The 25,287-nt window shown below is 34.2% G+C and overlaps 12 protein-coding genes and 1 further gene across 12 annotated transcripts, besides 2 other annotated features; 3 read left to right on the forward strand and 10 right to left on the reverse strand.

Moving 5' to 3' along the window:
• Positions 1-214: 214 nt before the first annotated feature.
• Positions 215-1,753, forward strand: RSA4 (Rsa4p; the record flags this gene model as incomplete). Its single annotated transcript, XM_001646575.1, has 1 exon — positions 215-1,753. The coding sequence occupies one exon, from the start codon at positions 215-217 to the stop codon at positions 1,751-1,753; it is 1,539 nt and encodes a 512-aa protein (XP_001646625.1).
• Positions 1,754-1,899: 146 nt separating this feature from the next.
• Positions 1,900-3,567, reverse strand: ALG12 (dolichyl-P-Man:Man(7)GlcNAc(2)-PP-dolichol alpha-1,6-mannosyltransferase; the record flags this gene model as incomplete). Its single annotated transcript, XM_001646576.1, has 1 exon — positions 1,900-3,567. The coding sequence occupies one exon, from the start codon at positions 3,565-3,567 to the stop codon at positions 1,900-1,902; it is 1,668 nt and encodes a 555-aa protein (XP_001646626.1).
• Positions 3,568-4,231: 664 nt separating this feature from the next.
• On the reverse strand, positions 4,232-5,185 carry CPR4 (peptidylprolyl isomerase family protein CPR4; the record flags this gene model as incomplete). Its single annotated transcript, XM_001646577.1, has 1 exon — positions 4,232-5,185. One exon carries the CDS (start codon positions 5,183-5,185, stop codon positions 4,232-4,234), a length of 954 nt encoding a protein of 317 aa, XP_001646627.1.
• A 1,398-nt stretch (positions 5,186-6,583) lies between these two features.
• Positions 6,584-8,281, reverse strand: ATG15 (triglyceride lipase ATG15; the record flags this gene model as incomplete). The annotated part of the gene is made up of 1 exon (XM_001646578.1): positions 6,584-8,281. The coding sequence occupies one exon, from the start codon at positions 8,279-8,281 to the stop codon at positions 6,584-6,586; it is 1,698 nt and encodes a 565-aa protein (XP_001646628.1).
• A 273-nt stretch (positions 8,282-8,554) lies between these two features.
• BUD17 (putative pyridoxal kinase BUD17) lies at positions 8,555-9,583 on the reverse strand (the record flags this gene model as incomplete). Its single annotated transcript, XM_001646579.1, has 1 exon — positions 8,555-9,583. One exon carries the CDS (start codon positions 9,581-9,583, stop codon positions 8,555-8,557), a length of 1,029 nt encoding a protein of 342 aa, XP_001646629.1.
• Positions 9,584-9,958: 375 nt separating this feature from the next.
• Positions 9,959-10,270: a sequence feature (similar to hypothetical protein; correction of possible frameshift sequencing error~similar to Saccharomyces cerevisiae RAD18 (YCR066W)).
• Kpol_1028p46 lies at positions 9,959-11,306 on the reverse strand (the record flags this gene model as incomplete).
• Positions 10,272-11,306: a sequence feature (similar to hypothetical protein; correction of possible frameshift sequencing error~similar to Saccharomyces cerevisiae RAD18 (YCR066W)).
• A 586-nt stretch (positions 11,307-11,892) lies between these two features.
• On the reverse strand, positions 11,893-13,569 carry HCM1 (Hcm1p; the record flags this gene model as incomplete). Its single annotated transcript, XM_001646580.1, has 1 exon — positions 11,893-13,569. The coding sequence occupies one exon, from the start codon at positions 13,567-13,569 to the stop codon at positions 11,893-11,895; it is 1,677 nt and encodes a 558-aa protein (XP_001646630.1).
• A 1,075-nt stretch (positions 13,570-14,644) lies between these two features.
• Positions 14,645-15,118, reverse strand: BUD31 (U2 snRNP complex subunit BUD31; the record flags this gene model as incomplete). The annotated part of the gene is made up of 1 exon (XM_001646581.1): positions 14,645-15,118. The coding sequence occupies one exon, from the start codon at positions 15,116-15,118 to the stop codon at positions 14,645-14,647; it is 474 nt and encodes a 157-aa protein (XP_001646631.1).
• A 424-nt stretch (positions 15,119-15,542) lies between these two features.
• On the reverse strand, positions 15,543-17,960 carry SLA2 (Sla2p; the record flags this gene model as incomplete). The annotated part of the gene is made up of 1 exon (XM_001646582.1): positions 15,543-17,960. One exon carries the CDS (start codon positions 17,958-17,960, stop codon positions 15,543-15,545), a length of 2,418 nt encoding a protein of 805 aa, XP_001646632.1.
• A 1,231-nt stretch (positions 17,961-19,191) lies between these two features.
• Positions 19,192-22,881, forward strand: SIP3 (Sip3p; the record flags this gene model as incomplete). The annotated part of the gene is made up of 1 exon (XM_001646583.1): positions 19,192-22,881. One exon carries the CDS (start codon positions 19,192-19,194, stop codon positions 22,879-22,881), a length of 3,690 nt encoding a protein of 1,229 aa, XP_001646633.1.
• Positions 22,882-23,029: 148 nt separating this feature from the next.
• On the reverse strand, positions 23,030-23,383 carry TAH1 (Tah1p; the record flags this gene model as incomplete). The annotated part of the gene is made up of 1 exon (XM_001646584.1): positions 23,030-23,383. One exon carries the CDS (start codon positions 23,381-23,383, stop codon positions 23,030-23,032), a length of 354 nt encoding a protein of 117 aa, XP_001646634.1.
• A 313-nt stretch (positions 23,384-23,696) lies between these two features.
• Positions 23,697-24,467, forward strand: YIH1 (Yih1p; the record flags this gene model as incomplete). Its single annotated transcript, XM_001646585.1, has 1 exon — positions 23,697-24,467. One exon carries the CDS (start codon positions 23,697-23,699, stop codon positions 24,465-24,467), a length of 771 nt encoding a protein of 256 aa, XP_001646635.1.
• Positions 24,468-24,624: 157 nt separating this feature from the next.
• On the reverse strand, positions 24,625-25,089 carry MPP6 (Mpp6p; the record flags this gene model as incomplete). Its single annotated transcript, XM_001646586.1, has 1 exon — positions 24,625-25,089. The coding sequence occupies one exon, from the start codon at positions 25,087-25,089 to the stop codon at positions 24,625-24,627; it is 465 nt and encodes a 154-aa protein (XP_001646636.1).
• Positions 25,090-25,287: the final 198 nt, after the last annotated feature.

The following is a 25,287-nucleotide window of genomic DNA, read 5'->3' on the forward strand; positions in this document are numbered from 1 at the left end:
GTAGGTAATTCAATCTTTAATACAAACTTCACGTGATAAATATGTATATTTTCCATTCGCCGATTTTAATGAAAAAAAAAAGTTTCAAGATAAAAGAAAGCGATGAGATGAGATGAGATGAGATGACATCAGACGTTAAAAAAGTATTTAATATCTGAGATTGCTATTGATACAAGGTACCAAGAGGTCTAATTCAAGGTCAGGTAATTTAAACATGTCTACACTAATTCCACCTCCATCGAAGAAGCAAAAAAGAGAGGCTCAACAGCCAAGAGAAGTTGAACTGCCTTCAAATTTACCAAATGTTTCTATAAAATTCCAAGCGTTAGATTCTGGTGAGAATGTTGGCGGTGCTATTAGAGTTCCAGCTGGTATTACCGAAAAGCAGTTGGAAGAGTTATTGAATCAGTTGAATGGTACTTCTGATGATCCAGTTCCTTATACTTTTAGCGCAAATGTTACAACAAAAGATTCAGCAGACAAAAGTGTTGATATTATTGACAATTTATATTCAACTTTACTGAAACCTGGTTATAATACTACAGAAGATATTATTACTTTAGTATTTACACCTAGAGCTGTCTTCAAGGTTAAACCAGTTACAAGATCTTCTTCCGCTATTGCAGGTCATGGTTCTACGATTTTATGTTCTGCATTTGCTCCTCATACTAGTTCCAGGATGGTTACAGGTGCCGGTGACAATACAGCTAGAATTTGGGATTGTGATACTCAAACTCCAATGGCAACATTGACTGGCCATCACAATTGGGTTTTATGTGTCTCGTGGTCACCTGATGGAGAACTAATTGCAACTGGTTCTATGGATAACACTGTTAGACTATGGGAGTCAAAAACCGGTAAACCTTTTGGCGATGCTTTGAGAGGCCATGGTAAATGGATCACTTCTCTATCTTGGGAACCAATTCATTTGGTTACTCCAGGTGAACGACCAAGACTAGCTACCTCATCAAAAGACGGTACTATCAAGATTTGGGATACTACAAGAAGAGTCTGTACAATGACTTTAAGTGGTCACACTTCTTCAGTCTCTTGTGTTAAATGGGGTGGTCAAAACTTTTTATATAGTGGTTCTCATGATAAAACTGTTAGAGTTTGGGATATGAAAAACTCTGGTAGATGTATCAATATTTTGAAAAACCATGCCCATTGGGTCAACCATCTGTCATTATCAACTGACTATGCATTAAGAGTAGGTCCATTTGATTACACTGGTGAACAGCCTGCTACACCTGAAATAGCTAAAGCTAAAGCTTTAAAAAATTATGAAAAGGTTGCAAAGAGAAATGGTAAAGAAACTGAATTAATGGTTACTGCAAGTGATGATTTTACAATGTTTTTATGGGATCCTTTAAGAACTACAAAACCTATTGCCAGAATGACAGGCCATCAAAAATTAGTCAATCATGTGGCATTCAGTCCTGATGGTAGGCATATCGTATCTGCTTCTTTCGATAATTCCATCAAATTATGGGATAGCAGAGATGGTAAATTCATTACTACCTTCAGAGGTCATGTTGCTAGTGTATATCAAGTTGCATGGTCTTCTGATTGTAGACTACTAGTTTCTTGTTCCAAGGATACAACTTTGAAAGTTTGGGATATCAGAACAAGAAAGTTATCAGTTGACCTTCCAGGTCATAAAGACGAAGTTTACACCGTAGATTGGAGTGTTGATGGTAAAAGAGTTTGTAGTGGTGGTAAGGACAAAATGGTCAGAATTTGGACACACTAAAATGTATATTAGAATTGTAAAAGCATATAGAATATCCTAATGTAACATAGTTTTCAACTTAATATGAAATGCACTTATTTATCAATAAAAGATTTTACTTAATAAAGTATATATTTTCTGAAACATAATTTCTTCTCAGCAACCGATCATGATTCAATTTTGTTATTCTGATCCTTTAGAGGTACTCTTTTATAAGTATAAAGGAAATCATCATATTTAATCATATTTGCCATAAATGCAGAGAAATTCTTACTATTATCTTTGTTAATGAACCATTCCTTTAGAAGATCTGCTAAATATAATCCCTCTCTTGAGAAGGTATTGATTATGAACTTTAGATCGATACCACCAAACATCGTTGTTGTTTCAACCAGTTCCCAATGTTCTTCTGTTTTATTGAAAACAAACATTGACGGTGATTTTTCAGTAGTGATTAAATAATCAAACGATGGCCATAGTTCCTCTAGTTCCTGGACTGTTTCTGATTTATCATAAGTTACTCCATAAACTGATTTATCTAGTTCTCCAAATAATGTGACACCAGTCATACAAGCAGGAACACTCAAATGAACAGATACATTTGTAATGTTATTGTTTATAATCATTGAATTAAATGTCGCCAAGGCCTCCCCACCAGGATAGTTCATTTTTGAAACAAATAAGAACATCACTGATACGAAGAATGATAGTACTGGTGATAATGGCAATAGAGTCATAAATATTAATTTTGGAATAGAAGTAATACTGATATTTTCCCATAAATAAGCAGCAGCAACACTACCTGATAAAGTAATTGGAGGAATTGCATATATGATAAATCTCCATTCTTTATGTGGTTGAATTGAAAGAGCTAAAATATGGAAGTAAGCAGATAAAATAATAACCTTTAGGATATCAGGAGCCAATTTAAAACCTAACAAATTTAAAAACAAAATTGTTGGTGGTAGATATAACATTCTCAAATAATGAGTCAAGTATGCAAAATATGGTTCTGTACCCCATTTGGATGCCTGTCCATTAATTACATTGAATATAAATGAATCAATTTCAGGAACACACCATTCTTTCCAGAAATATGAATCAACGTATAATGAAATACCTATACCAATGAAAAAACCCATTGAACCAAACTTGGCAGCATTAAACAATGACACCTTTCTATAGATGATAGAGAATAAAGCTAATCCAACACCCATAGCACCAACCTCACTTCTGAAGATTACTGAAACAAAGGCACATAGACTAATTGCCCACTTATAGTTACCTAACAAAATCCACGAAATTACGACATTGGTTAAAGGCAATGTCAAGATAAAGTTTGGCAATGGTCTTGAACTGTAGTACATCAAATGAAAACCAGTAGAGATAAAGACTATAAACCATACACCCAAAGAGTTTGAAATATAAACGGTGGTCCTTCTTTGTTTCGAATCTTCTTCTTCTTTATCCCTAAACATAGCTTCAGCACAGGACTTTAAATAGACTAAAGCAATGGCATTAGTCAATCCAATGATACATCTCACTAACAGCTGTGTTTCAAAATCAGTTGGTGGTTTAGTACCACCATTAGCAATCGTTGAAACGAATACAAAAGGTTTAGTCAAATAAGCAATAATTAAAGGACCAACAAAAGACCTCTGCACAGCACCAGGAAACTTGAAATGATCATATTTACTCAAATCAAAGATACCATAAGTTAAAATATCATGTATAGCTTGGATAGAGAAACTTTCTTCAACCTTTGTATAAGGTGCTTGTATTAAATAAAATGAAATAGCAACGATGACTACGGAATCAATATAGGACCAACTCATCTTTCAAATCTACACATTCACTATCCTTGGACAACCTTGAGTTAGCAGCAAAATAGAACCAAGTCGATGATCTAATGCTTCATTTTATAGTCTTGAAGTTCAAACAATCTATTGTTTAAATATTTCGATTGATAAATGTCGAAACGGCTGTTATGGATTAGATATTGAATAAACTTGCGGTTGCTAAATTCTGGTAATGGAAATATATATAATATATACCTCATTGATGAAGCAAGTAAAAGGTATAAAACGAGGTTAAAGACTTTGGATAATGGACTGGTTACTATTTGCAAGATGTTAGTATCCTTTTGATTATCTGGTTTAAGTTTTATTCTGTTGAATAAAGTTGACTTCTGAGCGATACCAATTAATACATCAAATCTATTGAGTATAAAAACTATAAAAGGCTTATTTAAATATATGTTTGTATTTTATTCTAGCTCACCATGTAGGAAATAGGAATGGATTAACATTAATTACAAAAAATACAATCAAATTTATATTGAATAGCATGAAAGATTGAATTCATTTGAGAGAGTTAGAGATAATTTTTTCTTTTAATAAAACAAAAAAAAGGATAATTAATAAACAGTGGCATACACGTATAAACAAAGACTATGCCAGTGATAACATCTTTTTTCTTTTCGAATGAATTTCAATCCGATTAATCAGCTCTGATAGAGACGTTCTTAGATCTGTTCTTTAATTGTTTTCTGACCAATTTGATCAAGACCAAAACGGCAGCTAAACCGATGATAGCGTATAAAGCTTGAGTTGGTTGGATACCAAAGACGGTCTTGGCTTTCTTACCACCAGCCTTCTTAGACTTCTTTACTACCTTCTTCTTCTTAGAACCTTCATTTAACATTTCCTTCATGGTGATACCTTGAGATTTATCACCACCTTTGAATTTTTCTAATCTTTGAACATAACCGGTGTGTAGAGCTTCTGGTTCAGCTAATTTCAATTCGTTGACCAAGGAAGAAGTGATTTCTACATCCTTGACAGGTCTGTGGTAAGCACCAGTTTCGACATTTTGGACGTTGTCCAACAAACCTTCCAAACCGGAAACAACTTGACCAAAGACAACGTTACGGTTGTCCAATTCAGTAGCAGGTTCAACTTTAGTAGAAATGAAGAACTTACAGTTGTTAGAATCTGGACCGGTGTTAGCCATAGAAAGTCTACCTGGTCTGTCGTGCTTCAAGAAGAAGTTTTCATCTGGGAAACCAGGACCATGGACAGAGAAAGGACCAATTTCTGGGATAACGTCACCACCCAAAATCATACCATTTGGAACAACTTCGGTGAATTTAGTACCTTTGTAACCCAAAACCTTAATATCATCAGGATCTTGACCTTGAATTCTAGCCTTGACACCATTACCTAGAGAAGCAAAGTTAAATACAGTCTTTGGAACAACAGTACCATACAGATCGATCGTAATTTCTTGTTCTTTAGTCTTACCTGCAGATCTATCGAAATATCTGATAGTCATGAAAGCACGATGAGTAACAGGAGGATTTGGTTCATAAACTTTATCATAGTCCAAACCAGCAACGATTTGATTCAACATCAAAAAGGTTGAAATCAAAAACAAACAGTTCTTAAACCACATTGTATCAGTATGTCCTTATTTCTTTGATTAGCAGTATTATCTTTTGAAAAATTACTGGTCACAGATAAGCAAATTAACTTGTCAAATATCAGTTAGTACTCTTGCAAAAGGGGATGAATATATTCTTAAAGCAATCCTAACTCAAATAAGTATCAAGAAATATACTCTAATAACTCTCCTGGTGTTATTTCTTCCTAGTTGGCTTCAAAAGATAAAATATCCTATTATTGAAACTTTTCTATTTGCAATGCTAAATGGAAGAAAGTTTTCAATAAAAAGTTATGCCCACTAATCCAAAGGATTAAATATAACTAACCATTTAGAACTTTCGAATAACAGGTATACTGACTTTTCGAAACTAAATTAAATTAATTCGAATTGTTATTCACTAATTCCACTTGTTGGTCAGTTACTGGTCTATTAGGTGCTGTGTTGTCAATTAACATAAAATTTTTCAAGTTTCCACGTATGTTCTCCTCAGAAACCTCCGTGGCCACGCTGTTCATAATTTAAAATTGGGTTGTTCGTATCGAAAAAGTATCCGGGTAAACCCGACTTCATATAGGCTACAAATACCAATAGGACCAGACACAACCTAGACCCAAACCAGACCCAAACTCGACCAGAACAACTGAACTGTGTGGGCCAGGTAGAACTACAGCTGAGATAGAGGATACTGTTGTCGCCAAGAGTAGAGTAGTTTTGTATTATTTCTTTGGTATCTGTCTGTATTGGTAGGAATCCTCTGAGCCATCTGGGAATAGTGGAATTGGGTCTTACTACGTTGTCTCTCCATGTTAGGTTCTCTCTGTTTATTATAATATAATATATTGTATTGTATTGTATTGTATTGTATTGTATTGTATCGTATCGTATTGTATTGTATTTGGAAACATTAGTAGTGACGAAAGAAAGATAGACAACCAGACAGGGAAAGTGGGAAAACCGTCTGCGAGTGAATAAGCATAAAGTCTCTCTGTAATGGTGTGCTAAAAGGGTAATGCTCATAAACAGACAGACATTGTATTGCATAACTCTTGCGAAAAATGGAAAAAAAAAAAAATGAATACATGCAATTAAGTAAAATTGATTTGTACCTCTGTGTTTGGGTTATGGATAGACAGAGTGAAAACTCTATGCGTCAAGTATGAGAGTGGTTAATTCTTATTCTTTTTTTTTTTATTTGTTTGGTACAGGCATGTCTCCAGCCTCCATCTTACTTTAACTGGTTCCTTAGGCACTTTACTGTTTCCAGTTCTCTTAAATAATTTTAATCCCCTTCCATCTTCCTGTACTCAGTTGCTCTCTAAATATGGTAAAAATATTCTTCTGTTTCGAGAAGAGTAGATTAGATTAGATTAGATTAGATACGATGTGATGTGATGCGATGCGATGAGATTATATCAGTCTTTTGGTGAAAGTAGTGTATTCAGTACAAATTCCTACCCAATTACGGTGTAAACAACTACTCATGAGAGTCTTGTCATCGGTTGTCGTAGTGGATGGATCTTTAGGATTAGGATGCCATTTCTTTTCATTGGTTCTTGTAGTAATTGTAGTTCTATCTATCGATTTAGTTGTACTAGTATCCACTTTTTCAGATGATGATGATGTCGTTTGCTTCTTTGGCTTCTTTCCATGGGGCATGAAGTTCCAATTATAACAATCGACACATGGATCTGGTTCATGGCAAGTTGCTACTTTGTCATATTTGGTAAGAATTCCATCAATGACAGTATGGATTCGATGGTTTAACATGTTGACGTGCCAGCCTTTATCACGAACTACATCATACACACATTGTTTACCTGAGTGGCATCCTGTCTCCATCGCGTACCCTGCAATTGAACATGTAGAACTTGCCCCATTGCATGTACCCATATAAATTGGATCTGCTGTATGTCCGATATGCCATATACCTTCATCATAACTTGGTAAGCCAGGTGGAAATGGCAAATGTAATCTTTTGGCAGCAAGTAATTCACCGGGTGATTCAAAAGCTACTGTAGGTAAACCATATGTACGTCCTACTAAACTTGCTAATGCACCTCCTAAGGAATGTCCTGTCAACCAAATTGTAGCATGGGGGTACTGCCTCAAAGTATCTTTATATATATCCATTGCAGCTTGATAGTAATGGTCCTTTTCCTTAATGGCTTGTTCAAGACATGTTTCATCACATGTATAAGATTTCAAATAACAATCGCAGACAGTAGTCCAAAGATAACTTACTCTGGCACAACAGCATGAGAATAACAGATTATCGTTTAATTTATCGTTTCCAGTAGTTTCATCTTCTCCTGATCCAGGCAGACCTTGGGCACTGGTTCCTTTAATGGAAATTACAACTATATTTTCCAAATCATTAACGAATACATGCCCACGAATACCATTGCTTTCCCAGCCATAACCAGGAGTATCATTGCTATCCCAAGGCAAAGAAACATTTCTCCAATCATCTGTATATGGTAACCTAACATAAGCATTGGATGACATAAGTGCTAAAGAAACTACTGTATTTTTATCCGTTATATCTGGAACCACAACGACTTCACCGCCCTCAACCCAATCTATAGTAACTTTAGCTGCCATATCTGGAGATTCTCTAGCAAAATCCAAATATGGTTCTATAAAACTTGGATCTCTATCGACCATCCTATGCAATATTTGTTTATTCCCTTTAAGCCCAAATTTAAAATTGAATGGATTATCTGTAATAAATTGCTTGTCTGAAGTCCATAGCTCTCTTAATGGATCATCAGTATTCAATCCAACCGCATTGGCATTGAATTCGTCTAACTCCCTTTTAAAATATCTTCCAAACGCATCTTCGTTTTGTTTAGTAATATCCAACACTTCTTGCGTTCGATGACCTTTATCAACACCATGTCTATAAATATGCCTCAGAGTAAATGATCCTGACAGCATCTGTCCTTTATTTTCATTTCTAAACATAATAATACTCTTATCGACCAATATATCTGAATAAAAGTAAACTACTATCAATAATATCGTTCCCATCAATAACAGTATCCTATTACTATACCTTAACGACCTCCGTTTACTAGAAAACTTGGTATAATCATTAGAAATCATCTTATATAAACTTATGAATGTCAAATCACTTGTATTAACCCTTTCCAAGTGTCTCTTAGTTACTATCTAGTACTATTTATGATGATTGTATTGTTATAAACCCTGATAATCACTTTAAATATGAAGTTTTGATTCCGGAGGCCTTAATTAAGAGATGGATATCGACTTAATTTAATGTTATTATTTCAAGAGATGTTATTGATTAATTGGTTTATAATTCTACAAGTTGATGATATACAAGTAAACTGTATCTATCAGTTTATTATTTTGATGTCAGATGGTTATATGTTCGAATTTGAAGTTTTCAAATTTGTTATTGGATAAGATATCCCTAGATTGAATCAATCTTAAATCATTAATCTTTAAAGTTGAATTATTATTGATATCACCATCGACTATTCTGTTGTTGAAATGATTATAAGTTCTTTGTAAAATTGCTTGTGTTTGATTTAATGCTATATCTAGTTTTCTAGAAAGGGTTTCATTAGGATCTGTTGAGGCAATATTTGATTTAGTTATCATTTCATTCATAATTAAAGATGTGAATAGATCACCGCTGCCACTGAATTGTGCTGGAATCTTTGGTACTACATATCCACTAATATGCAATTGATTTGAGGTGTTGTTGGTGGTAGTGAATTCATCTCCAGCATAGCACGCTGCTGTAATGTATCCATTTTCTCTATAATTGATTTCAATACCTGTAACTACTATATTCTCAACTCTTGGATATAATTCATGAAAGATTACAAATGCCTGTCGTAACGATGATATGTCATTAATCTTCATAGAAGTAAGCATTTCCATTTCAAATTGATTGGGTGTAGTTAAATATATCTTGCTAGAAGATAAGATATTCTTGTAGGTTGTCTTGATACCTTCAGCCAAGTACATCTTCCCATTATCCCCCAAGACAGGATCTAAAATCCACTTTAAAGTATCACATATCTCACGCAATGAAGATATCTCTTCACCTAAGAACTCTAAACTTTTAATATCTGGAATATAACCAGTTATGATAGCATCGTATTGTATCTCTAAACCTGATATAAGTCCTTGTTGGAAAATATTACTGATATCTTTAGAATCAGTTTTAAACCCACTAAATTGACCATACCCTGGATGATTAGAATACTGAACAGTATTCAATGCATCTACATCCCAACCTTTGTATTGCAATGAAAAGGTTGATGCTTTATTACCAACGTATCCATGTACTACATGAGATTGAATAGAAAGAACTTTCTTAGTTCTAATTAGATGATTATCTAAATTTAACTTCTCAGATAACTCAACTGCCATTGTAATAGCATCTATATATTGGGTATCTATCTCTTTTATCGTCAATAAATGTTGATTCTAAAGAACTCGCAGTTTTTATAAAATAATCTATGACTCTAGCTGAATTCGATATCTTATAGTATTATTTATACAACAATGGAGGCATCGCCAAAGTGGAAAACTTAGTTAACCAAGTTTGGAATTCCATAGTAACCTTAAGGTCTGTAATATTGATGTAACAAGAATTGATAGTATATAGATAAATTGATAATTCTATACAATTATCTACTTCTAAATCCATATAATGATATAAAGACGGATTAATTTAGTGACTTTAAATTAAAAATATTGATGCTAATCGTTTATATCTATAACATATTCTTATATACAAATGCTCTAGTTACTGTCATTATCTGTGAGACTGATATCTATTGATGAATCTTCCTTGCTTAAATTTGTTTCATTATTATCTTTAATAAGAATCAAATTATCAGATTCAGCACTAGCTGAAATTGGTTCTTTTGATGATTCTATTTTATATAGCTTCTGCCTTGCTTCCTTCTTAAGTTCTTTAAATTCTTTATTGAACATTTTTATCCATTCTTTCCTATTGAATTGATCTGTTTTGAAGCTTTCCAATAATTTATGGTAGTTTAATGTGCTATTATTACTATTCTTAACTCTTTTCATCAAATTTGAAATAGTATTAACAGAAGATGATGGGGGTTTCCTTCTGTGATGCTTCCCAACTAACCAATTGTCTTTTCAGTTCAGATTCATCGACTGGATCCAAAGAATCACAGAAATTACTATTCCATAAAATCTCATAATGATTATAACGATCTATCATAGCCTGCTTAGTTCCAGCTGTTGGAAGACCCAAAGCTGACAGTTTCTGTCGAGTTTGACCTAATGACATTGAATTAAAGTTGACTTTCGGTAGCCTATTGTTGGTGATATTAGCAGATGACATTTCATATCTTTGTATAAATGAAGGTCTTTCCCTAGGAAGTATTGACAATGCTTCTTTATTTATCCTTGATGATTCACTTAATTTAATGCTTTCAGAACTCTTTGACTTACTAATCTCGACAGGAAGTTCGTCTAATTCTATCTTAGTTATGTCATTGTTTGTTTTTGGTTTAAGCGATTGATTTGTCAGACATTCATCAAGATGAGTTCTTTCTAAGAGTTGGATTGGGAAAAAATCTGAACAAATAGGACATTGAGCTAACTTATCATTAAATTTCTGTTTCCCAAGCTTCTGGGATTTAAGCATTGATTGAATATTGCTGGTCTTCTTGACAACTTTTTTCGCCTCTTTTTGTTCAACAAACTTGTTCTTGGAAGAAGAACCTGTTGCTATTATTTGCAGCTCATCATCTAACTTATCACTGTTATATTCCAACTCTATAATTGAAGCATCTCCATCTTCATTATCATTAGCTAACCTGTTTAATAGATCACTTCTTATAGTTTTATAAAATTCTACAATTTCATTAGTGAGAAACTCACTTCGAAGCATTGATTCTCTAACCTCATGCAAACATAATGGACATTTAGACTCAGAATTAACATATGAACGTATACATATAGAACAGAAGGTATGCCCACAAGGTGTTAACACAGGAATACGTAAAAAATCCTTACAGATGTGACATCTCAATAGCGTATCCAATTGAGAAAGATTAGGTATAGCACAGCTTAAAAAATCAGAAGGATCACTAACCTTTACATCCATCATAAATAAGAATTTCAATCTTATCTGGTTTAGTAACCAACTCTACCAAATGTAAAACTCTATCTTGTTGTTGTTCTTATAAATCGATGCCTTTCAACTTTTTTCAATGGATATTGAAATCGAGTAGAAATTCTAGATCAATAGACAAGAAGTGTCATATTAACCAAATTTATTGATAAAAAAAACAAATATCGATATTATTCATTAATACCAACAGGTTTATACTCCCTGTAGTCGATTAATTTATGAAATTATTATTTGAACGCAATTATATATCTATTATATATATAGATTACTTAATACTGTTACAATAGTTTTTTGACAAAATCCAACAATGTCTCAACTTTAATTATCAACGCTACTTATTGTCCATGTATTTTCAGAAGATATATTTGATTTGTTAAAATGACAAATACTATTCCAGTTCTTTAGAATACATGGCTTGTATATCCCAATTAATTATACAACCTCCCAATTTATAATAAATAAACCCAAAAATTTCTCCTATTTCATTCTAACTTTCGTAGTTGAATGAAATCTATTATTGATAAAAAAAAACCTAACATAGATCAACACCTATTTTAAATTACTATTTCGAATATTCATCAGAATGTGCATCTGATGGGTTTGTTTGAGCATTTTCAGTTGCTCTTTTCCAAACCGAATACACATCAACACCAAATAATCCACTTGCTGAAAGTTTTGATCTATCTGACTCTCTCATTAAATGTGGCATTGTTAGTGTCCCATCTGGGGATAATATCTTACTTGTATTATTATTTGCATTATTTGTAAATTTTACTGGTGTACCCATACCTTTAAATAATGGTGAGCAGTAAAAATCTTCGAATAGATTTGAAGGTGTTTGCCATTTTCTAAGTATTGCGCTGTCATCACGAGGAGTGGTTATAAAACGAACTGGTGTTTTATCTAAATTATCTGATATTTTTACTTTTGGTGTTTTCAGAAGATCTGTTACAATTGATTGTGATGCTGTTAATAATGTTGAAGATCCTAATTCTTCTTCATTTATAGATTCATTATCTTCTTGAGCTTCGAAGAAATTTCTATTATGTTCTTTAGTTGGTAAAGGTGAGGTTTCTTCGAAACTTGAATTAAATGAAGAAGTGTATCTTTTGAAATTTTGAGGTGATTTCAATAAATTTGCGGAAGAAATTGGATTGAAGGGATTACCAGAATTTTCGAATAATAAATTATTCTTATCATATACCCTTGGCAGTCCCAAAGTTGTGTGAAATCTTTTAAGATGACCCTGAGGAATTGCCAAGTTCCCATCAGAATTATTTTCCAAAGAACCTCCAGGAGAGAACTTATTTGCACTAAAAGTTGAATTAGAATGAATGGCAACCGATGGAGACAAACAGACAGGATAATCGGGAGTCGTAGTTACGTTGTTACCTCTAATTTCTTGAGGTTTAGGCTGAATTTGTTCACCGTCGATATCGAAAGGAGCGTAACCATTATTAAAAGCGTAATAATGTTCTTGTTCGCCATTCTTGTAATCTTCCGGTACTTCGCTATCGTTATAAACTTCAGTGCCAGGTTCGAAAAAATGTTCAATTGATTTTAAAGTTTCTCTAATATTCTCAAGAGAACGCGTTTCATTTTTAAAGAACCTTGACTCATAACCTACTTGAACTTCCCAAAAATGGCCTTTACCATCACCAGATTTTTCAGTTTTCACAAAGGCTTCATTTAATGACAAATTATGTCTAATAGAATTTTGCCAACCAGCATCTTTCTGCTTATAGTAAGGGAAATGTAAAGAAATCCAATTATAAATTTGTGACAAAGTTAATTTACCATCATCTGATTGTAAGATTGCCAAACTGATCAGAGTAGCATATGAATAAGGAGGTTTTTTATTAAGTTCACCTCTTGACTTTCTGGTAGCAAAAGTTTCTATCAATTCATCTAACGTCAAGTTACCATTTGAACGGGTACTACTTTCATTTTTCTGTTTCTTAGTCTTTGAATGAGTAATCGGAGAAGACATCTCTGGAGATAAAGGTTGACGGTGTGACTTATTCTTGTCACTTTTACTATTTCTAATTGTTGAATTTGGAGGAGTGATGATATCCTTTGTATCGACACTATCGCCGTCGTTCAAATCGCTGAAACTTCTCTTCACCATTGCAATAGGGGAGGAATCGGGTTGGCGTTGAACGTTTGTTGACAGATCCATCAAAGGATCAACACCGACAGGTTCCTGCAATACTGCAACTGTATTAATAACCTCACTCATCTACAAGGCGTGATGTGGTTGAGGAAGCGGAGAACCAAAAGGAGGAGGGGTAATGATACACTTAATTCAGTGAATGAAAAAGGAAACAAAACAGGATAAATTAGAACAAAACCAAGTGAAATAAAGCAAAAAAGAAAGAAATAGAAATCAAAAAAACAGAGAAGTGCCCTAAGTTTCTCACAATGCAAAACGTCTTATTAATACCTTGCCAGCCAGTTTGCTTTTTACGTTTCCACTGGAATCAAATCAATTAGAAGTAAGCTGTCTATGTAAAATATAAGGTCTGATCAGAAAATCCCACTGAATAAAAAATAAAAAATAATTTAAAAATCAAGCAGATCAGATCAAAAAAGCAAAACAGAATCCAAACCAAAGCTACCTCGACACAGACCCAAGATCAGAAACTACCCACATCATATATTGTCACTGGCACTTGAAATGATCTCTCTAGATTCATGTCTTTTTATATACAATTCACGTCAAAACTTTTCAGAGGAACGCGAAATGTCATCTTTTTTATTAAAAGAAATTATCGAAAATGCGACGCGTAAATTCCAAAAGAAAAAAATAATTAATTTCATTGAAGTTTCGTGTCATGCACCACTAATCTGACCATAAGAAGTTACATGAAAGTTGCAGATACCAATACCAATACGATGCAATACGATACGTTGCACTTAATAGATACATTACGATGCAATGCGGTATTGGTATTGGTATTGGTATACTAAAGTGGTCTGATAAGTGCTTTCTTTGATTTGTTATATTTATCTATAGTTGGAGGGGGAGTATGATAGGGACTAATTCAGTTTCTTTTATCCTGGGTCGTAGTCTAGTGGTTTTATTGGAAGTTTTTACTTGAAACGAAAATAGTGTTGGTAAATTCATTGTAGGGAGAGGTAAGTTTTAGGTATTGGAAGCTAGAACTTGTCGATGAAGAACTACTTCTTTGACATTTTGGGATTATAGAATGAGGCAGTTTCGAAAATATGGTATGTTCTTTTCGATGCCAATTAATTAATGTTTTGTTTCGTCTTGTTTTCTACTTTTCCTTTTAGCTTTTAATTTTAAATTTTCAGTCTGTGCTTGAACAACCGCTACAGCCACAGTGAACACATTGCTGGAATGTTACTTTATTCTCTTGTCTAGATGATTCGTTCTCGAGTTGAATTCTAGGCACTCTACATATACATGTTTTGCCCTGTATCGTTTCATCGGTTTGAATGCAACGGATACAACATAATTTTTCATAACCTTTTCTTTTCCACTTTGCAATAAGATATTTGTCTGCATATTTCTCCTTCAATAACCATTCATATAGGTCCCTGGAGATTGCTTTCCTTTTGTAAAATAAACTATACACGTATCTAGACCGTTCGTTGTTGATTCTCATAATCTCCCATTCGTTTTCCTTAGAATTGGCACTTAATTTGGACGTCTTCTTGTTTTGAATTTCTTTAAGTTGTATTTCAAATTCTCTTAGAGTTTCTTCGATTTTATCGAACCCATCAGGGGCCTTTCTTGTCCTATTTGTCTTGATTCTGGGCATTGCTACAACGTCCTTCCTATCCCACTTGCACTATATTCTTCTTCCTAACCTGTCAACTTCAGTACATGCTTATTGTATCCATCCATGTCTTTTTATATATGCATGAATATATTTTATTATATTGCATTTAAAAAAATTTTCGTTATGGGGAAAATGTTGCCTGAGAGATAAAATGGCCCTGTAGAATAGAGGAAACTTAGGTGATGTATTATATAAGATGAAGAGATGAGGTACTGTTGTTTGTATTACATTTAGAATACAATTATTATCATTACTATTAGGTTGAGTATATATTATACAAATTTTCTTAATTAGTTATAGTTTAGTCAGATTGTATTGTGTTTTTCAAATCTGAGCTAGGCCCCAAGTCTGGTCGAGATTTCAAAACTCTATTTGTATTTCTTGTACTGAGTAAATGGGGGCTTCAAAGTTGTTGTAATGCTCTTTGCATTTCTATATTCGCATTGATTACTGTATCAGTCTTTATCTCCACTGATAGGGGAGATAAAACGCTGGATGTCAGCTGGGTTAAATATTGTTGAGCTTGATACGAACACCTTTGGGCAATCTCTGGGGAGTATGAAGTTGCTGCTAGTGTAGCCATAGCATTACTGAAAGCTGTTGCTGCATATACAACGTTGTTGAAGTCCGAGTTAGAAACAATGAAATTATTCATGTGTGTGGCTAACTCAGTTGCAAATTTAGAGACATCTTCCTTTGTTGGACGTAGTTGTAGGTTATTGATTGATGCTTGTAATACAAAATCTAGAGTTTGTTGTGGTGAGCTTTGTGCACGAGGTAAGATCCTTAAGTGTTCTTGACGTAGTTGTGAATAAAGTTTAGAGATAGAATCACATTTATCTTGGACATTCTTCATATCTGTTTCTTTATAAGCCAATTGCTGTCTTAATCTATTTAATTCGGTTTCATTTTTTTGTAACTGATCATCGTATTTTTGTAAAAGATCTTGATTTTCTTGGATTTGTTGAACTAAATTACCAGTTTGATTGCTATTATTTTGCTGCATAGATGGTAATGAGGGTGTAGAGAAGCTTGCTTGAATCGAACCAGTAGGATTTAATGTCATGGAATTGGTAAATTGATTTGCTAGAGTAGTCATAGAAGCTGAATTGGCACCACCTGTATTATTGGAATTCATAAATGTTGTGGTTGGTCCTGTTGTTGTAGAGGTCATAAAAGTTGTTGGAGCCATGTTGGTTCCAGTTAATGCAGGATTATTCAAAGTACCAGTTTGGTTCATATATGGTAAATTAGCACCTCCGCTCAAACTAGTATTCATATACGCAGAATTAGCACCACCAGTAGACATTGGGTTCATCATAGATGGATTAGCTCCGCCAGTTAGCGATGCATTCATATAAGCATTATTCGCACCACCTGTTAACACTGGGTTCATCATATTGGTATTTGCACCACCTGTTAATACTGGGTTCATCATAGTAGCATTAGCACCACCTGTCAAGGAAGCATTAGTGTATGCAGTGTTAGCCCCACCAGTGAATGATGCATTCATATAAGCTGTATTGGCACCGCCAGTTAAAGCTGCGTTCATGTAAGCATTGTTTGCACCACCAGTTAAAGCTGCGTTCATGTAAGCATTGTTTGCACCACCAGTTAAAGCTGCGTTCATATAGGCATTATTTGCACCGCCAGTTAATACTGGATTCATCATAGTAGCATTAGCACCACCTGTCAAGGAAGCATTCATGTATGCAGTGTTGGCGGCAAGATCTGTAGTAACAGGAACAAAGAAACCGGTGGCTGCTGCTGTAAGGTTAGCACCACCTGTCATTGCAGCTGCTTGTGGGAAAGCATTGGCGGTAGACATTCTCTTTAATGGAGCAGTGGCAAGAGCAGTAGCAAAGTCAGGAACATTTGCAGGAGTAGCTAAAGGAGTGACGGAAGAAGAAGCTGGTGGACGTTGGGAAGCTTGTCTGCTAATCGATTGAGGAGTCATTGACCTTTGTTGGTTTGAGATAGCAGGTGAAGGTTCTCTTGCTAAATTTTTTGATGCGGAAGTAACAGACTCTAGTTTTGGAGCCATGCTTGGTGGATCCCTTGGTAATTTTGGAATAGTTACTAATGAGGACAAAGACTTGATAGAGGCACAATCGGCGTAAAATTCGAATAATCTTAAATGTTGTTCCATTACTTTTTCTTCAAGCATTTGAACAAGACCTTCATCATCCAATTGGGTGTAAATGGCTCTCAACATGGAGGTGATAAATTTATAAATACCATAAGATTCTGCAATTAGTGGGACCAACCCAGCTACTTTCAAATCCGCGGTATAACCTCTCTCAATGGAGGCGAAGATGTATTGTGCGAATTCATCTACCAAGTCCTGTAAAGCCATCAATTCCAGAATAGTCTCATAACCTCTATCCAAGTCAGAAACCGAGACCAAAGAGACGTATTCCTGGTACTCGAAAGTACCATTTCTGAAACCTTTATGGTGAGCATGGAAATCCAATTTCATAATTAAAAACTTTACATATTTGGCAATCAATTTCGCATAAGGAGAAGAACCACCGTGGACCCTGTACATGGACTTAATCCATTCTCTATTCTTGATACCGGCAATTAAAGCACTTGGATGACCTTCTTGAATAACCTTATGAATTAAAATAAGCATTTTAAATAATTGAATCTCATCATTCATATAATTGCCATTTTTCAAAATTTGGAAAAACTCCTTTGAAGAATGATGATCCCAAGTATACAGAATACAAGCTCTGACATGTTTTCTCTTAGGAGCCTCTTCATCAACCGTACAAGCTTTCTTTATAGCTCGTTGCAAATCGGATGAAGCTCTTGACATTTGGCAGTTTCACAGATATCAGTAAGCCCAAGTTGACGTTAATTGTTTGAAAAAAGTACCAAAGCTGTAACTAACTGTCACAATACCACACTTGATAGACCTTGTAAAAGAAGCAACAAATTACAATTAATTAAAAACAACCAAACTAAAACATATACATGTATATATATACATGTATGTATTAAAAGTAGGGTTCTCTTAACGAAATTGTATTCGAAAGGTTCTTCTTGTCTTGGTTGGTATTTGTCAATTTGGATATTTGATAGGGGCCGAATGTTCAGTAATAATGGTAATCGTTGGTAGTGATTAGTTTGGTAAGGTATGTTGGATGCTATAATTAACAATGGGATGGAGGAACCGTTAACGAGGAAGGCATTGGGATATAAGTTAGGTGAGCAGTTGCACTTTGCACTTTGCATGTTGAACGCTTGGGCATGTGTGTTTCTGCTGGAAGTCAAGAAACTTGTTTGAGGCTTAATGCTTCTGCAACAGGTCGAATCGCGATTGGGTGAAGGTTGGTGAGCATACTCGTATGGGAAGGCAGGGTAAGTAGATGTCTCGTGATGCGGAAACACACACACGCACTGATGAGTTCATTCAGCTGACTCACCTAGTGTCAACGACTAGTTCATGTATTCGTTATATATATGTCTTTGTTTCCCTCTATATACAACTCTAGGCCTGTTCAATTATTTTAACATACTGCCATAACAGCTCTCTCCCCTATGGCTTTTCAATTACCGTCACAGCCACACCATTAACGACTGCTGTCGTCCTGCTCATGTTCGAGGTACAGGATACATAAGAACCAATCAGTCGGTATCTTGAAACTAATGGTTTCGGAAACACCATGTATTGGTGTCTGTAACCTCTGTTTGGTCTCGTTGTTGTCTATCGCAACTTTTCATAGTGCTCACTATTCTATCGTTGATAGCGCCGTGTGCCTTTCTAGTATTTGGCCTACATTTCCCTTATTGGGTATCGCCGAGAATTTACTTACTATAAAGATTTCGAAATGGTTAAAGTGTATATGATAACTACATTGGCAATGTTTATTTAAACCACACAAGAGTCAGTCAGGTTAGGTTACTGAATACTGTGCTATTAGATATTTTTGGTCGAGAGGTATCTGGCAAGGTAGTTTTGGTGAGTGTTGTGTCTCTGTGAGTTAATTCTTTTTGGCACTGAACAGGGCAGGTTTATTTTTGTATGATAATAACAAATCTTAATAATGGCTACTTCAAAAAAGGATGAAAAACAAGGCGGTATTCATTTGAGATTGATATCTGTGGAGTTGAAAGAGGCCTCTATGGATTCCCCTGCTTTCAGAGCTTCGGTAAACTTCTTCCATACCAGAGTAGAGATCTTTGAAGATTTAATGCAGAAGAAACTAGACTTTCTAGATACAAAGTTTGCACCAGCTGCTGATAACTTCAGAAGGGTTTATGAAACTTTATTACCACATTTCTTACCTTCTCCCGTGATGCTAAGTAATGGGTTTATTTTGAATCAGTCTTTTACACCATTACTAGTGGATAATTTTAATAAGGATTACCATGAGTTCTCTGTTAAGTTGTTCCAACTAGTCATGGGAGATATTAATAATCATTCCAAGCTGGCAATGGGATTGGTCAACGATGCTATAGAACCTTATAAGCAAAAGAGAACTAACTTTACGTACTACCAATCGAAATATGATACAATGTTAGCAAATTTCCAATCTGTAGACATTTTACAAGGAGGTGCAAACTCTAACAGCATAATGGAAGATGCATTCCACTTGTTTGATATTAAAAAAAGTTATTTAGAGGCTTCGTTGGATTTAACTATCGCGATATCTTCTTTTAAACTGAGGATGGATAAGTTCTTAGCAGACACTTTACAAGTATTGAAATCTAAAAAATCATGGGTACAAGAAAATGAATTAAACAAGGCCGTCACTGGCAGTTTGACTGATTATCTTGATGTTTATGACGCATGGATTAAAAAATCAATAGTATCCACAAGCCAATTGACTGCGGATATGGAACATGTAAAAAAACAACTTTTGGAGTTTACAATTGCACGTTTTACTCCATCAAGAGAAATTGGAGACTATACTATTAAAGATATCAATGCTACAATTCTGGACTCCATAAAGTCTAGATCAGGGACTGGCTCCAGTCCTGAATTTGCAGGTTGGTTATATATGAAAACTTCTGTAGGTAAGCCAAGTAGAACAATTTGGGTCAGAAAGTGGTGTTTTGTTCAAAATTCTGTGTTTGGTGTATATTCTCTTTCTCCTTCGAAGACATACGTGGAGGAATCTGATAAGTTTGGTGTCTCGTTAATAGATGTCAGATTTGAATCATTTTCTCCAAGGAAATTCTGTTTCAATGTTCACATAAATAAAGAAAAAAAATCACATTATTCTATTGCCAATAAGACAGATAATATAGTATTGACCTTCCAAGCAGAAAATTTAAAGGAATTGAAAAGTTGGTTTACTACATTCAAGAATGCCAAAATTCTCGCAAATAGATTCCCAGAAACAAGTATTGGTCATTATCTTGCGACAAACGTATTCCCACCAAAATATTGTGAATTCGCCTGTAGTTCAACAACTTCAAGTGACAGTATGATTACCACAACTTCAATAGAAACAGCAAGCCTGTTAAAAATGTTAAATGCTCAACTTACGGAATATGATTCACTGGCAATTCTGAATGATGAACGTAGTTTAGAACCCATATACAATTACAACATGATTGTCACTCCCATAACAACTAAGTTTACCCAACTAGCATTACTGGAAAGTTTGTTTTCTACTACAAATTTTATCCCTCAGGTATCAATTGTTAATATCTGGGGTACAACAAATTGGTCAGATTACTCAGTTACTAATTCTTCAGAGAAACAAGAAGAACATGAAAATATGTTCAAACCAATACCATCTGCTATACTAAGGGAGACACCTACTTTCCCAGAGAGTTATTCAGAAAAGGCCAGAATAGTTGACGCCCAATTCAAGACCATCTTTTATTCTTTTAATATTGACCATATAAAACCCAAGGACGAGATTGTATTGTTTTCATATAGAAGTTTCTGGTATCCAAATGACAAACAATCGTTTTCTACTATTGTATTTATTACTCCTAATTATGTTTACAGTTATATGAATACAATGGGTTTTGTATGCCTGACTCGTAAGAACTTAAATTCAGTAGTTGGTATGGATAGGGATAAATATGATAAACACTTATTAAACATATATAACTTTGATGGATCAAGCTCAAAGGCATATGTTTATTTTGATGAAATTGATGTAATTGAAGCTAAGGTGAAATTCTTGTTGGAGAATAAATTGGTAATGCATCCGATGACAGGAAACGAATTACTTAATAAATTGTCAGAAATAGAGCAAAAAGCATTGCGTGCAGATACTACGATAGCACCCAGTTTTCAAACTGACTTTGCTGAAGATTCCATGTATAGCTCAGCTGGTACTGAAGTTAATTTGATAAGATTGCTTGAGAAATTTGACAAAGAATACACTGTTGGCTATAGACATGTTTATGATTTTTCAAGTAAAGTTATTTTACACATACTATATGGTGATCATTCTGAAGCATTCAATCATTCTGTATTATTAGCAGAACATGATAGCAAATTTAATATGAATTTATGTTGGATAGAAGATAAGACTAAAGATGGAAAGGTTCAATTAACAAGAAAGATTATTTTTCAATTAAAAATGAAATTCAAGGTTCATCCTGACAATCCACTCTTTCAATCTCATACTTCTTCCGATTATTGTATGACCCAAAGGATAATTAAGATGATCAATAACGAATATTATGAGATAAATAATGATATGATTATTATAAAATTGCCATTCTGTGATCCATGTGGCATCAGTACTAAATGTATCATATCAAAGCTACCTCAAACTACTGTACAAAATAAAACGAAGGCGGTAGATGCTGGTGCAAAATCCCTATTAAGTTATTATTATAAGATAACATTTATAGATCCAAAGACTAAAAAGGCAAAGAAAAATCTAAGTAGAGTTGAAAAGTTTGCAAAGAAGATTATGTTAATTGGGTCAAATAGAGAGCATTACTTGGGAAGAAAGGCGATTAAATATTATATGGACAGGATTGGTAAGCATGGTAAAACAAGCAAAGCAATTAGTATCTGTGGTATGCTACCAGTTCTGAAACCTAAAGCAGTAGCCAATTTAACTGAAGCTGAAATGGATCTTATTAAAAATACGCCAAGAAGAAAAGGTGTCACATTTGATATATCTTTTTCATTATTTGTAATACTAAGATATCTAATGAAATGGTTAATCTTCCGTACAATTAAATTGATTAAGAATGGGATTAAGTTGGGGTTTGCCATTTCATTATATTTGATATCTACATTAATGAGATTGAATTCCACAATACTGTTAGCCTTGGTTTTATCTCTTATATTTAATATTGGTTATTCAGGTAAAGCTGTTAATTCTTATTTCTCGGTAAGAGGTATTAACAAAGCAATGAATAACTTTATGGAAAATGGGGATAATATGAAAATGATAAGAGTTATAACATTAGATAAATTAAATTCCTTGGTTAAAGAGGTTGCTGTGGAAGATCCAAATTCTGCATATTTGACATTTAGGGCAAAAGTTGCCAAAAGTGATAATATTTATGAGGATACCAGAAATGAATTAGATATAAAGAGAAATGAATTGCTTACAGAGTTAAAAATGTTGGAGTCTGTAGAAAAAGAATTAGTCAATGGTGATTACAGAAGATTTTTACTAAGTGAATTAAGTAAATGTAACACTGTGAATTCAGAAATGGATGATATCTGGGATAAGAATCCATATTTACAGAGCTACTGTGAATCATGTTCAGATGAACTTAAAAGATTAAACAATGATCTTCTATAAATGAACATTTTGAAGTTAACAGTAAAAGGTAATGTGTAAGAAGTCGTATAGTTAGTTCGTTCTATTTTCATCTTTTGATGCTATATAATTGACAATTTAATATAAAAATAAATATTTTAAAAATGCAAACTGGTACCAAGATCGTTGCTCATAAGTTAATGAACTCATTTGGCAGGCTATCTACCTCATAGATGTCAATGTTATGGAGAGATTCATCGTTGTTAGATAGTTTTCGCAGTTCAGTATCAGCTAAATTATAACGATATTGCAACTTCTTGTAAACTTGACTATCTGCATCATTAACATACTTTAATCCTGTTCCACAGGATTCTAAAGCCTCTGTATATTTTGTTAACTTAATCAAAGACATAGCACTGTTACTGTAACCAATTGGGTTCTCAGGTTCAACTTCAATGCATTTCTTATAATATTCAACTGCTTTTAAATAGTTCCCATCTTTAAAATAGGTATTGCCAGTGGTTTTATACTCTTCAAATGACATGGATCAGAAAAGAAGCTTGAATGTATTGATTGGTCTGTTTATATGATCTGATATTCAATGGTTTTGATTGTATTGAACAATTATCCACTTGGAGATATAGCAGCTGTTAGTTTTATAGCGGTGATGAATTGAAAAATTTCAATGTTAAACTAAGCATAACTAAAGGTGGTGGCTCTTTTATGCAAAAGATAGTCTTAAAAGCATGGATTGAAGTTAAGCATCTGATAATATTTGATCTTAAGTACAGTAGAGGTTCAGTGAATTCACTTTTTCAGTTCTCCAGAGATATTTCGATTAGAATTCTACCATCAGGATGTCAATTGACCATGAAGAATTGGTCCAAGAAATTGAAGCCATTGAAGCTATATATCCAGATTTATTAATTAGCAAATTGGATGATTGTAGTATAATCAGAATGAAAGTTCCTCAACATGAGTATGTCACAGTTCAAATATCATTCCCTAAGGAATATCCATCTGTAAAAGCACCAAATGTGCTTGAAGTGAATATAAATAAAAATGGTACGTATGATCAAAAGTATATATTGCATTTATTTCAAGAGGTTATGGATTCTGTATATCATCAACAATCAGTCTGTGTATTTGACTTCCTGACTGAACTAGATGGTGTATTGTACATAGAAGATGAAGATGAAGACATCGATCACCAGAGCACTGAGGAAATAATTTCAATAGATCCATTTGAAGGTTGGGTAGCCTCTGAACCTATCACTGATAGAAAATCTACATTCATGGGGTTCTGCATACATGTTAATTCTGAAGAAGAAGCATTTGCAAAATTGGAACAATTGAAGACAGATCCTAAAATCAGGAAATCACATCATGTCATGTCAGCATGGAGAGTAAAGCAAGATGCTATTGCCTTCCAAGATTCAGACGATGATGGTGAGACAGCGGCTGGCTCTAGAATGTTGCATTTGGTGACTATTATGGATGTGTGGAACGTGATGGTGGTAGTGGTACGTTGGTTTGGTGGTATCCACTTAGGCCCTGATAGATTTAAGCATATCAATTCAACAGCAAGAGAAGCTGTCCTTAAGGCAGGTTTCAAAAGAAACACTTGATATATGTACATTCATAAAATTATAGAAACAATAGATGCATTTTTTTTTTATCCAATAAGCAATCATAATATGTAATATTCGCAATATCGTTATCTTGCTACTGGGACTCGGACTAAGTGTGTAGAGAGAGTCAGTTCGCTAAAGCTAAACAGCATTATCAATTCCTCTTCTTTTGTTTCTTATGTTTATTCTTCTTGTTCTTATTCGATTGAGAGTTCTTAGATTCCTTAAATAGTTGATCTAAACAAGGTTCGTAACCGTCATCCTCTTTCTCAGAGGAAATTTCTGCAGTTTCTGAACTTCTTTTTACATGTTCCTGAGGAGGTTCACCAACCATCCTCCTACCTCTAATGATGTTCACATCTTCCTTAATAGTAGCTACCCCTACGTTTGAAAGAACAATTGGAGTCCTTCTAACTCTTATAACTTTTCTGACACTACTCTTCTGAACTTGATCGTCATCGGTACCCTTATGTTTAGGTAAAGTCCACTCAGAACTATCGGAAAACTTCTTAGCAGTGCTAACAACCTCGGATTCAGTTTCATCAGTACTACTTTTACTGAACTTCATGAACTTCATGTTCATTACTCGATTCGATAGCTTGCCTGTAATCTCACTCATCGCTAAATCTACCAAAAATTATCGCTTCTCTTCCAAACAAAAGGGCTCCTAGTCAATTAAATACCCAAAGTATCAATCCCAATTGCCTTGCAATCCAATGATCCCTATCATAATCCATTCTTACAAGATATATCCTTTGTTCTTATAAACTACTTCCTCTAGCTCTTTAGCAGTAGTACTGAAAAATTTTTCACTAGT

The sequence above is a fragment of the Vanderwaltozyma polyspora genome, genomic scaffold, assembly GCF_000150035.1.
Source record: "Vanderwaltozyma polyspora DSM 70294 KpolScaffold1028 genomic scaffold, whole genome shotgun sequence".
Classification (NCBI taxonomy): domain Eukaryota; kingdom Fungi; phylum Ascomycota; class Saccharomycetes; order Saccharomycetales; family Saccharomycetaceae; genus Vanderwaltozyma; species Vanderwaltozyma polyspora.